Source organism: Neolamprologus multifasciatus, chromosome 2 (assembly GCF_963576455.1).
Source record: "Neolamprologus multifasciatus chromosome 2, fNeoMul1.2, whole genome shotgun sequence".
Lineage (NCBI taxonomy): Eukaryota > Metazoa > Chordata > Actinopteri > Cichliformes > Cichlidae > Neolamprologus > Neolamprologus multifasciatus.
In genome coordinates this window covers 32,499,175-32,512,227 of record NC_140440.1, presented here as the reverse complement: position 1 = coordinate 32,512,227, position 13,053 = coordinate 32,499,175, and the positions used below count along the sequence as shown (strand labels likewise).

At 40.1% G+C, this 13,053-nt stretch overlaps 1 protein-coding gene across 2 annotated transcripts in view; it reads right to left on the bottom strand.

The window, feature by feature from the left end:
* Nucleotides 1-13,053, bottom strand: part of inppl1b (inositol polyphosphate phosphatase-like 1b) — a 34,110-nt gene that overhangs the window by 6,698 nt on the left and 14,359 nt on the right. For both annotated transcript variants that reach the window (XM_085170103.1, XM_085170110.1), the window contains 22 exons: nt 10,950-11,088; nt 10,682-10,802; nt 10,095-10,235; nt 8,086-8,173; nt 7,901-7,978; nt 7,472-7,609; nt 7,207-7,321; nt 6,966-7,066; nt 6,785-6,887; nt 6,486-6,682; nt 4,576-4,693; nt 4,325-4,421; nt 4,076-4,214; nt 3,828-3,927; nt 3,573-3,661; nt 2,251-2,332; nt 1,874-1,963; nt 1,668-1,781; nt 1,502-1,590; nt 1,321-1,408; nt 931-1,083; nt 470-551 (listed from right to left, as the gene is read on the bottom strand). In XM_085170103.1, coding sequence (XP_085026229.1) covers nt 470-551; nt 931-1,083; nt 1,321-1,408; nt 1,502-1,590; nt 1,668-1,781; nt 1,874-1,963; nt 2,251-2,332; nt 3,573-3,661; nt 3,828-3,927; nt 4,076-4,214; nt 4,325-4,421; nt 4,576-4,693; nt 6,486-6,682; nt 6,785-6,887; nt 6,966-7,066; nt 7,207-7,321; nt 7,472-7,609; nt 7,901-7,978; nt 8,086-8,173; nt 10,095-10,235; nt 10,682-10,802; nt 10,950-11,088 — 2,462 coding nt within the window. The remainder of the gene's footprint in view (nt 1-469; nt 552-930; nt 1,084-1,320; nt 1,409-1,501; nt 1,591-1,667; nt 1,782-1,873; nt 1,964-2,250; nt 2,333-3,572; nt 3,662-3,827; nt 3,928-4,075; nt 4,215-4,324; nt 4,422-4,575; nt 4,694-6,485; nt 6,683-6,784; nt 6,888-6,965; nt 7,067-7,206; nt 7,322-7,471; nt 7,610-7,900; nt 7,979-8,085; nt 8,174-10,094; nt 10,236-10,681; nt 10,803-10,949; nt 11,089-13,053) is intronic.

The window sequence follows — 13,053 nt, the reverse complement described above, 5'->3', positions numbered from 1 at the left end:
AAGTGTAATCCCAGCCCTGCACAGCAGTTTCTAATAGTTTCTGACAGAGGCAACTAAAGATATATGGCTTTCATATCACAATGCCTTCAACAAGAAAAGCCCATCTGCATGTATTTAACTAACCAGCAAAGTTTCTCAATGATGCTGCACTTTAAAATGCCAAAAATGTATTCTAGTCTTGGGAAATTTGTGCCATCAGATGCCAGAGATTGGGAAAAGTTTTCAGACATTCAGAGTAAAGTAATTAAAGTAGTACATTTCAACATCTATGCCAGTTAGATGGGAAACAAATTTCTCTCATACAATTCTCTAAAATAAGTGTATATAGTGGAATGTGAATCTAAATGTAAGCATGATAGTATGGAAAAATATAGACAAAATGTGCTCACATCCACTAATCATTTGTACAACGTCTGTCCCAGAAAATGTCACCGAGCCCCTTTTTCTTGACAAATGACGCTGTCCTCACCTGGTTACAGGGATCCGTGTCACTGCAGGAGACATGTGTCCCCTACCAGAGCCTTTATGATCTTTCTCAATACTGAAGCACTCTGGAAAAGTCAAATCACAGGAAATGAACATCTCATTTTCTAGTATACAAAATGGACTTACAAAACTAAGTCTGTTTGGGGTGATTAGGCCAAAGGCTGTTGTTGTTGTGTGTGTTGTGCCTGACCTGATGGCATAATACCCATCTGTCCTGTCTCAGGATGCATCTGGTCAGTCAATCGGGAGCCAAAAGAGGAAGCAGCCGATAGATACCAGCAAGTGTAAAGCCAAGCCAGGGATCATTGAGGAACCAAATAGAGGAAGCAATGTGAAACTCACAGGAGTCAAAGAAAGTGACAGAGGATGGAGATGAAGGTTTAGTGGGAAGTGATAGTGCAAGCAAGGCAGAGATTAAAAGAAGACCAGTTTCATGTGACCCACCATAGATCTTCTCCCGCGTTGCTTGCTTGTCCTTGGGCACGTGAACTCTGACACGTCCGCGTATGGAGCCCATTTCCTCACCTCGGTGACTCAGAAAAGTCTCAAACTGGTCAGATGCACCGGTGACGGAGCGCAGAGCCACACAGCATTCACCTACGGCAAAGATATTTTTTATAAAAATGCTCGTTAGATCAAGTAAAACTTTGTTTATGTATGAGATTTGACACGAGATGTTTGCAAAGCCAAATAAAGGAAGTATTAGTATTGATAAGAATATAGTAAATTTAATAAAAATACACTATTGCATTGTGTTTTAACATAGTTGGGTCTTTGAAGGCACTGGTTAGCAATGCTACAGTCATGAAGGGACAAACTTGCTCAGCGACCAACCGTATGATTCAAACCCATCACATGACTTCACAGACAGCAGCATGTGTTGATCTTGAAGATGATCCATCTCAGACATAATTGGAAGGAGCTATAATAGGACACACAGAGAAACACAAGTTAAAAAAAATAATAATTAGATGAGTTATATTTTAGCCACTTCTCAATAGTCTGAATGCCTGACCTTTGGTAGTTGTTTGAAGGACCAGGCGAGTTTGAGAAACCCAGGAACGTCACAGCTCTGTGAGTCATTCTCGCTTGAACGTCGCGTCTCTGCAAAGAGAAATACTAAAGATAAACGACTCTCAAAATGCTTCACAAAAAATTCACTTACTGATATGAAACCATACCTTCGAGGCACAAGGAATGAAATTCAATGAAGAACTTTGCCTTGCTCGCCGTCTTCACGATCGCCTCGATACCTTCGAGAATAATCCAGGTCCTCTCCGTGCTGGAATTTGCATCTGTTTGAATTGAAAATATTGTACCGTTAATTTCACGAAGACATTCTGTCAAAGTGCTTATGTCCAAAGGGCGGCAACAACCATGACAGCACCTGTTTTGGAGGTGGACTGTGATGTCACTCCCACTTGATATGTGGCAAAAACAGGTGAATGATCACTTGTGAAGATGTCATCTGTGCAACCTAGTAACAGATAATATATTACACAACTTAAATATCTCTGTGTACTGTTGCTACAGCGACATGACTTTGTGGTAAAGCACATGAGCTGTTAATCATATTTGAAAGAGTGTGTCAAAATAATATCCAGTATCTGTTTTGTTTCAACAGTTTGCTTGAGTTTGTCAAAATAGAAGTGTGGCTTAAAGAGAGGAAATGACCGTTGCTTTCATAATGGCTCACAACCGAGTGAGTTCATTTTATTGGGCGATAGGTGACTGGTCATTACCGCAGCAGTCTGCATGGCTCACCGTATGCAGTGCAGGTGATGTGCGTCTCTGGGTAGGACTTCCACAGAATCCTGTCACACCATGATGGTACATTGACTCGCACCTACAGGAATGCATTTAGTCATAAAATAATCAACAGTGCATTGTATTGGTCTGCGTAAGAATGAAATTCATATACGTATTCATAGCGTGCGCTCTGAAGGATTTCTGTTATGCCAAACATTCATGTTCTAGAAATGAGTTTAACGCTTAGCCTCCTATTTTTAGAGAGTGGGTCAGTTCAATTCAATTCAATTCAATTTTATTTATATAGCGCCAAATCACAACAAAAGTCGCCTCAAGGCGCTTCATAGATACAGAGAAAAACCCAACAATCATATGACCCCCTATGAGCAAGCACTTTGGCGACAGTGGGAAGGAAAAACTCCCTTTTAACAGGAAGAAACCTCCGGCAGAACCAGGCTCAGGGAGGGGCGGGGCCATCTGCTGCGACCGGTTGGGGTGAGAGAAGGAGTCAGCTAGTGTCAATCACCAAAGCACTTCAGACCCTATATTTCTTCATACATTCTTATATATTTCTATACTGTGTATTGTGTATTTTGTTGTACAGTTATTTTATTTTCAACTTTAATCTATATATTTTATCTTATTCTTTCTGGCCAGTTAAATTTACCCTTCATTCTAATTTGTGTTGTACAGTTATTTCATTTTTAACTTTAATTTTTATATTTTATTTTATTCCTTTCTAGTTAAATTTACCCTTTTTAATTTTCATATTTATTTCCTATCTTATTCATAGCCCTTTCTTTTTCCTTTAGGTCACGAGCAGTTGTCTAAGCATTTCACTGCATATTGTACTGTGTATGACTGTGTATGTGACAAATAAAATTTGAATTTGATTTGAAAGAGGATTAAGTTACAAAAAAGTAACAAATAACTCGTCTTAATGACTGTATATTTACTTGAATGATTTAAATTTGATTTTTGGGGTGATTTGGATCCAGCCCTGAAAAGGTTGGTGATTATTGTTTGCACACACTTTTACTACATCTTTTCATTCTCAAAAAAAAAAAAAAAAAAAATACACAGCGAAACAAAAAGTCAGCTTCATGTGAAGCACATGTGCTTATCCAGTTCCAGAATGAAGCAACAACCACCGGCGGCACCGTTACAGACAATGAGACTTCTTGCAACATGCCACTTTAAAAGTTACCCAATTTTTGTGAACTATTCAGGTGTAAATATTGTTTTTATTTTCGGGATGTGTAATCTGTTGTGCGTTGTTGTTTTTTTTATACATTTCCCTGTTTTTCAGAAAGAAAGAAAAAAGAAAGCAAGCTCACCCCTGAGGTCTTGTACTTTTGCCATAGGTAGCAATCTCTAGAGCCACGTTCATACCGATAGGTGGGTGGAAACGCTATCTTCTCTTCCTCTTAACCGTGATAAATAAAGAAAGTGAGAAGAATAAGAAAAGTCAGTGTGGCACATAATGAGATCGTACTGTTGCTATTTAGGAAATTGCATTTCAGCGTTTTTCACAATACGTGCAGATATAATACTGGACTTTCAATATAAAACAAGGCGAAACTGAAACTCACTGAAATAGAGAAAGGCTTTCCTTTTGTGTCTCTCTTGGGTCAGCTGGTCGGCACACATTAGCTCCTCAAATTCCCTTTTGGATACATGCTTCAGGATGTCCTGGAGTTAGTAAGCAGTGGCATCAGTGTATAGGATGTCACAAAAAATTGTTATTTCACATGTACTATTAGGAAAATCTTCAAGTGTGCTAAGTCACTCAGTATGTTAAGAAACAGGAGAACAAAGAAATAAGCAGTGTCAGTCTGACCTGTACGTCCAGGTCAAGCCTGTAGTTGAGGTCTCCACACCAGAAGAGATGGGTGAAGCGCAGGCTTATGTCAAAAGCAAAGAGTTGTTTGTCACCCAGAGACAGCAGCCTGAGGATGTCCACAAAGTTCTGGTTCCTCCTGGACATTAAACAAAAAGAGATACAACAAAATAAAAAGTTTTGGTTTTTTTTGAAGAGCAAGAAACGACCAGAGCACACAAAATTTCTAAACACATTTGGAGAATGCACCTCAGGACTTTGTCGCTTCCAGACGTCAGGTGGCAATTGACGAACCCAAAGGACGTTCCATTGAAGTGGAAGGAGACCCCAACAGCTCCCTTGTTACCTGAAACAATAGAAGCAGTCAACCTCAATCTACAGGTTAATGAAACATCTTGTTCTATCAACAATCATGCACAGATTTCGGGGGGTCTTGCTGTATATTTACTGAATCTGCTTTGTGTGCACTTGTGATGGTGAGATCATGCAGAGCAGCCTACCCAATGTGTTCCCCAAGCCAGTCTTCACGCTGGCTGTGTTCACATGGCTGATGCGACTCTCATGCTCAGGCTTTACAAACACAGCCAGCCTTATATTCCAGAGGGACTGCACTGCCACCTACAGGACAATACCCCACATTGTAATACTGCATTATTGTTTCCAACCAGTCAAAACAATTATTTAACAGTTTCCAAAAAGGCGAACTCTGGAATGAAATGCTTTATTTTTAGAGTGTGTTGTTGTTAAAAATGTTCCTGTTTAAACATTTTTACTGTATGAGACAAAATGTGTGTTCCCATGCACTTCGTCATCTAAGGAGCTTAGAAAGAAAAGTTCTGGACTTCAGAACCGAAGAAGCAACTTAAAGAAGTCCAGACGCTTTTCTTTCTAAGCTCCTTAGACTACAATGACCTGGATGACTGAGAAACTTCACATAGTCATGCATATATATTAATATTTGGGCTTTCACATAAGTGTTATTGCCCTTTAAAACACTAAAGTGTTATTGTTTTAATTGTATATGCTATAAGAAGAATAAAGCACTGATTTACATGAGCTTAAAATTAAACTTTAATGACAGAGGTGACCCAATTGTAGAACATGGCAAAAGATTGATATTGATATTCATTTAACCTGTAAAGTAATCTGTAGGACTAATGTTGATAATTTCTTTTAATGTAAGCCTCATTTTTGAAATACTTCTGGTCAGATTAAAGGTATTATAGCGCATGAACTCAACGTTTGTATAAAAATCAAACAGAATAATATAAAATTAAATATGTGGAGATTTTGGGCTATGTAAAGATAAATGTTTTAATAACTGGATGATTCTTTTAGAGGTATGAACGTGGACTGAATGAATTTTGTAAGGAGCATTTGGAAAACTGAAATTCGATATTAAAAACATTTTTTTTAATTTAGTTTTAATAATGTAATTATATAAATCCAAAGCTGCAGGATATGAACATAATGTGATGTTATGTATGTAAATAATAAATAAAAGACAATTAAAATGCTGTTGTGCAGAACAACTCATGAGCTGACTGTGAAATCAAGCTCCTCAATTTATCCTATTAGTGGACCTTGCCTCTGATTGTTGAAGTAATTATTACATTTCTATGACAATTAACAAACTTTAATGTATAAATTCAATCAACCTCTTATTTAATTCCTCTGGATGTAGCGTTTTCAGTGGGTGAAACATCTACCAAGCGTCTGGACTCCTTTAAGTTGCTTGAAGACGTTTCACCTCTCATCCGAGAAGCTTCTTCAGGGACTCAGGAAAACCCCCAGGGGGAAAGAGAGTGGACAGATCACATCAAAGCAACCTGAAGAAGCTTCTCGGATGAGAGGTGAAACGTCTTCAAGCAACTTAAAGGAGTCCAGACGCTTTTCTTTGCAAGCTCCTTAGACTACGATGACCTGGATGGCTGAGAACCTTCACAGACATTTCTTTGATCATCCAAGTGACTTCTCCTAGACCAGGGGTGGGCAATCTCAGTTCACGAGGGCCGGTGTCCCTGCAGGTTTTAGATGTGTTCTCGAACCAACACAGCTGATTTAAATGGCTAAATTAGCTCCTCAACCTGTCCTGAAGTTCTCCAGAGGCCTGGTAAGGAACTAATCATGTGATTCAGGTGTGTTGACCCAAGGTGAGATCTAAAACCTGCAGGGACACCGGCCCTCGTGGACTGAGATTGCCCACCCCTGTCCTAGACTGAAGAAGTCACTGATGAACAGATGAACAAAATCAGCTTTTTGGGATTTGCTTATCTGGATGATTTAACATGCATCAAGACAACCCATCTCTCTACATTTACATGTGATGGATTTAGATTAATTTACTCCATATTTAGCCATAGGAATCACAGAATTCAGCTGAGGAGAAAATTGAGAAAAGGACACCTACTTGTTTGAAATCAATGTGAGTATAGCTGCGAAGGGTTGCTTTGATGTGATCTGTCCACTCTCTTTCCCCCTGGGGGTTTTCCTGAGTCCCTAAGGCATAGATGTCATGAGGAAGCAAGGCGGTTGAGTCATCAGGGGTGTGTCCCAGACCGCAGCAGGTCACCCACGACTGTAGACTTCGAGGAGGAGGGGAGCCACCTGCACGATTAAAACAGAAGAGTTAAAAAGATCACCTAACAATAACTCAGCACAATGTTGTCTGGCTGTGGAAAAAGACTCCCATTGTGTTTTAATGTTTACCCATATTCCAGGTGCCAACAAAAACGGAGATCACATCAGGTTCACTCCGCTGAGAGTGCCTGGTTTTCATCAGCTGGAGGAGCTGGCAGAACGCATCGCATTTCTAAAAGAAACGACAGTGAGTTATGATGAGAGAAACAGCAGATTCCAGTAAATACAAAACGTCAGTATCGCGCCTTACCCGTGCACTCTCAAACGTCATCTCCCGCGGTGTGCTGTGGTGGCTGTCAACCATCATGCGTACCTTGGCTGGACTGCTCTGAAACTTGACAATCTGAAGGACTGATAAACAGGGGAAAAAACAGTAAATAATAAAGTAATACATACATATAATAATTATTAAACAATATTTCTGCTTTGAAGAGATACGTTTTAGCCACTGTAAATAGCTAGGAAACAAAACAAAGCAAAGATTTCCTTACTTCTGTCGTGTGAGACTCTTTCTATACCAAATGAGCCAGTCTTCTTGTCAAAAAGCAACAGTCCTGCGTCCACATCCACAGAAACAGTTTGTCTGCCATACCTCAACATCTTCACCTGAAAAAAGACATCAGTACATTTAAGGTCAGAGATGAGTTCATTTGTCTTGCTTCCAGTCATCTCTTTAAACGATGGCATGTAACTGAAGAACAGACTATAGATTTTTGATGGTCGTAAAACTTGAGGCTTTTTCACACTCTAGTTTACCTGAAAGGAGTAGACTGGCAGCTGCCGGGCATTGCTCTTTGCGGGGGTTACACAGGTCGGTGATGGTTCAGGAGGGGGTGGGTTGGGCTGCACTGCCAGGTTGTGATTAGTCACAGCATCTTGTAAAGCTTTTAATACCTTTATGGGAAAATGATATCAAATGCATTGTTGCAATGTATAACTTGTGCTGTCTATCAGGGAAAAAAGGGTTTGTTTTAATTTGTCATTATTAACACTTTATTATCACTTAACTGAACGCTAGGACTAAAGGTAAACTTTGGAAAGGATAAAGACTAACAAAAAGAGCTGCCTGGTAGTTTGTTAAAGAATTTTAATTCTTAGTTATGTAGCTTTATTGCCCATGTAAGAAGTATATGAATGAGTTTGAGTGTTAGACCTTTTTCAGTTTTATTTTCATCGTAAACGTACCTTTTTCTCCAAAGAAGAAAGGAGACTGACCAAAGCTGAGATCTTACACAACAGGTTCTCTATATCCATCTCTGAACCCTTGTTAACAATTAAAAAAGCACTCAATTAGTTTGTCTATATGGATGTCTACTACATTTAGTGCATAATGTTAAGAAAATAAACATAATATATAGTTTGTATTGTACCTGTGCCTTGAGGGGTGTTAAGGAGCAGCTAGGATGGTCAAAGACTTTGGCCAGGGTCTCCAGACTTGAGAGAGTCAGATCAATCTCACTGTTGAATAAATAAATGCAAAAATTTAATTTACCTATTATTCATCTGTTCCTAACTTCTTATCCAATTCAGGGTCATGAGGAAGCTGGAGCCTATCCCGAAAGGTGGGGTAAACCCTGGGAATGTCTATCACAGGGCTAACAGAGAGTAACATCGCTCAGTCTCAAAATCACACCTGTAGACAATTCAACATTAACCTAATAAAATGCATTCCAAATGCGTTGCCTTAGATGCATTCTCGGCGTTTCCCTTCGCGACCGTCATTCAAATGACACCATCCTCACCAGCTGCGGCAGCCAACCAACGATCGGCGACCTAATCCAGCGCCGCCGACTCCGTTGGTTTGGCCACATTTGTTGAATGGACCCGAGCCGCTACCCCCATGGCCTACTCTGGTTGAGCCGCCCCACCGATTGGAGGGTGCATCGAAATGCACCAAAGAAGACATGGATGAAACAAATCCAGGATGATTTGAAGGCCCTTCGACTTGACCTCGAGCAGGCAAGAACCATCGCCTTAGATCGAAAAGCGTGGAAGATAATCGTTGGTCAAGCAAGAGAACCTGCGGCACCTACAGCAGCGTACTGGTTGCGCGGCAGACCACCGCCGCTGGTCGCCCGCTAAGGACAAGAAGAAGAACCTAATAAAAATATCTATGAACTGCAGGAGAAAGCTGGTTTACCACAAGAGAACCCACACAGGTACAAGAAGAAGATATGAACTCCACAGAAAGACCTCAGTGGACCTGCGATAGATTCAAACCCAGAACCTGCTTGTGAGGCAATAGTGCTAATGACTTTACCATCATGCTTTCCTAATCAGTCTCAAACATACGAAATTTTAAGTCTGTTGCAGGTGAACTAGTATATATCCTGCATATAGCAAACAATGACCAGTGTTGGGGAGTAACGGAATACATGTACCGCCGTTACGTATTTAAAATACAAAATATGAGTAACTGTATTCCGTTACAGTTACCGTTTAAAAAGGTGGTATTTAGAATACAGTTACTTTGTTGAAATAAATGGATTACACGGCGGTACTTCCCTGTTTCATATTGTGGCGGGTCAGGCCTGTTTGGGTTTTGTTTGACAGCTACGTTCTGTTGTTCCAGGTGGCAGCGTTACGGTTGCCATGGTTACAGCTCTCTCTGCGTGTTTCCTGGGTGAGAGAGGCCTTTTTGTTGTTGTTGTGCTAAGCTAATAGGCAGAATGCTACAGGTATAGCTCTAAAGAATGTAGCATCATGGGCAGTGTAGTCCGTGCTGCAGGGAGAATGGACTGCCATACACGTTATGTGTCTGTGAGCGAGGGAGGGAGAAAAAGGAAAAGTAGGAGCTGTCATCAAGCAGAAACGGGAGCTGGAAGCATGGAAATATAATAATAACCACTGCAGCCAAGAAGAGCCCAGTTGTAAGTAAGCTATTAAGACTCGACTGTACACCGTGTTCGTGTTTTCCTCCAAAAACAATAAGTTCCGTTGGAGCAGCCTTTCAACGCCTCTCTCTGTCTCTCGCTGGCAAAGTTGACCCAGACAACAAAGTAAAGCTAGTTTTCGGCTACGAGCCCGACACAGAACCCACCGTATTAGCCAGAGGTCCCTTTACTACGGTTCGGAGCCGCGGACCTTCAGTAACAGTAATAAATCACAGCAATAGTACATTCATGTAGTTGTAAACAGCATGATAATATATTAAGTAATCCAAAGTATTCAGAATACGTTACTCTCATTGAGTAACGTAACGGAATACGTTACAGAATACATTTTGGGGCATGTATTCTGTAATGGAATACATTTTAAAAGTAACCTTCCCAACACTGACAATGACACCTTGTGTGTGGCAATAACAATCCGAACACTGCAGGCTGCTACAACTGGTCAAAAGCTCAGCACTGAAATCAAGTGTTGAAAGGATGCTAACCTGTTGAGGCCTTGGCAGGCAGCACCCAGAGTGCGTTTGAGGTGGCATAGTGTTGTTGCCCCTTTATGCACATTCTCAATGTCAAGAGGAAGCTCACTGAAGAGGTAGTCATTCAACAGGCCAATCACATCACCTGCAGTACTATTAAATAAACATGGAAAAAATCAGATTATATTGTATAAAGCATGAAAGCCATTTCTTTTTTGTACTGAATATGAGAGAAACAGAGTAGGCTAAGAGCAGAGGTTTAACACAGAGCAGACAGTATATCAGCACAGTTTATTAATAGGGCAAAAAAGTCAAAAGAGGGAAGTGCTTCACAAATAGTTGCTATGCTTGATCGCCAACAGGTGCACGAGCTAATAAAAGAGTTGATTAGATGCAATCATATTAACGTGAAAATAGAAATTAATACGCAGCATAAGTTTGTAAGAAACCACATTCATGCATGTGACTTTATGTGATGCAGTAATATCAAATATGGACACTTCTTATTAAAAAAGGCTAATAATTTATAACATAAACCGTGCAAGGAATATCTCTGAAATAGGTGTATTTTTGGCAGTGGAATTATTTAATAAATATACCTGGATGTGTTTAGATCTTGCAACTTATCGAGAAACAGGGCATGAGGGGCTGCTTTTGCTGGGGAGCCTATGAAAGGTACCGTGCCGACAGACGCTGGAGCAGAAGTTGGCTTCTCATCATCTGTGCATACGCGAAACACAACATTTGAACATTACAGCGCAGAGTGAAGGATCTACACATCGCTATTAAAGCCACATGTTTTATTATGTGTACAACATGCAGGTTAATAAAGGGTACAGACAAAACAGAGTTATCATGACATCCAACCTGAGCTCTCGTCACCACTGTCCGTATCGCGGGGTACAGGATACAGCAGAGGAGTGACCAGGCCTTTGTGGGGTTGCTGGTACCCCAACACCAAGTCCTCCAGTGTCCGGAAACAATTCACCTGCACCCCTTGTGTTGTCTATAAAACACACAAATGCAACAGCAGATGATTCATTTTATGTCTGGTTTAAAATGTCTTGACCTAGCATAAATTCTCATTCTACACAGGAAGAAAACCAAAAAAAGGAATGCAGAAGGTAAGAGATGCAATAATTCTGTTTAAATCTGTTGAGTAGTTTGAATTAAAAAGAGTATTTCACTTTTAAAAGGTTGTGCATAGAAGTACAGATATTACTGCATAGCTTCAACGTATATGTAAAAGAATGTGCTGCTGTATGAAGACCTTATTTGGATCCACAAACACTGAAATGAGAAGTTCTTAAACTTGTTAAGAATCAACGATGAGATTTCAAGATTGTTAAGAGAAAATCTTCCCCGACTGTGTTATAAAAGAATTAAATTACTAAGTCGATTTTAATTTGTATAACACATCTTGTTTTCAATGAATGTTTCACACCAGACCTCCACCCTCTTTCCTCTTCCGAAATCTTGCTTGGTAGAGCAAAGCAGAAGTATTGATTTGCATGACCGAAAAAGGCACATGCAGATGATTTGCTGTGATAAAAGGTCCCTGAGAGATTTAGAAAGCTTTCCCTTGCGGCCCAACGGAGAGATGACATCACTTACAGCTATTTCCTGACTATAGCAGCACTTAGCTCTCTGTTTCACTGTGGTCCTGCATAAAAAAACCTCTAAAATCCCCTCACCACATAATAACAAATTTCTTTTCAAAATTATCTTTAATACATGACTAGATTCATACAACACACATTAAAACCACAAGCTCAAGTAAGCCTTCTCTAAAGGTTTTCACTAAAATCTGTAAAACTTAAAGTAACTAAAAGCAGCATGATTGGAATTTAAGATAAAGAAAAGATGCTGTCATAGGTGCTCACACTCTACAAAATGGCATGGTACATATTAGACCACAAAACCAAGTGTGCCCTTTTCCTGTGCCCTCCTTTAGAAGTTTTTGTTTTCGTTTTGTGGTGAGAAACCAGTTTTTGGCTTGAGCTAAATGTCTGTTTTGCCAGGAACTCTTCAAATAGTATTTTTATACCACAAGGGTCTCTTGAAAAGCAATTAAAAAGAAATGAAAAGGAATAGAAGACAGTGAAAGACAAAATTGGCCCCAAAATATCTCCATGGCCCGCTTGGAAAAACAAAAAGGCAAGCGCACGACTAGTGAGTTAGTGGAGCAAATCCAGTGAGGGAAAATACATACTGAAGGTTTATACACATGGCAGTGGAAAAACAACTGAAATAGCAACAGAGTTTTAGGTCTTTGTTGGAAACTGGAGGATTTTTCCAAGTCAGCGGCCTTAAAAAAACAAACTGCCAGACAATCACTATTAAACTTGTTATTGAACTTTAATAAGCAGACACTGCTATAAAAAAAAGAAAGGTCAGAGATGATTTGTGGTTTAGGCCCCAAAAATATTTATTCCTCTCGCTCTCTCGCTTTCTCTCGCCCACTGAGTGCGCGCTTTTGTTGGTGCAAACTTTGTGCTTGTGTGTGTTCTTTAATAGTCTAATAATCAGGTCATTCGCGAACTAAATACGCCTGCTCGAAGCATCAAAAACAGACACATACCATCTCTGGCTTAAACTCTCCCACATCCAACAGAATCATTACGCTTAACACAAACAGCCCCATATATACACATGACAAATAAGCACACCCATTGGTCAATGACTTAGTGTGTGGGTTGAGTAGGAATCTTTGAGACATTAAAACAATTTCTCCTCTGTGCTGCTGAGCTCATGCTGCAAGCATGCGGCCACATGGCAGAGATGCCATTCAAACAACAAAGTTACTGCAGTTGTAACAGAGTCTTTACACAGACGAAACACAAACATGTTCCTGTTCTCCTCACAACAGGCAAAAACAAACCAACGTTTGATCCTTCTAATTTGAGCCGTACTTCCCTTCGTGTGCACAGTTTGTGACGAGGTTTGAGACGCGTATGGCGTGGTGTTTTTT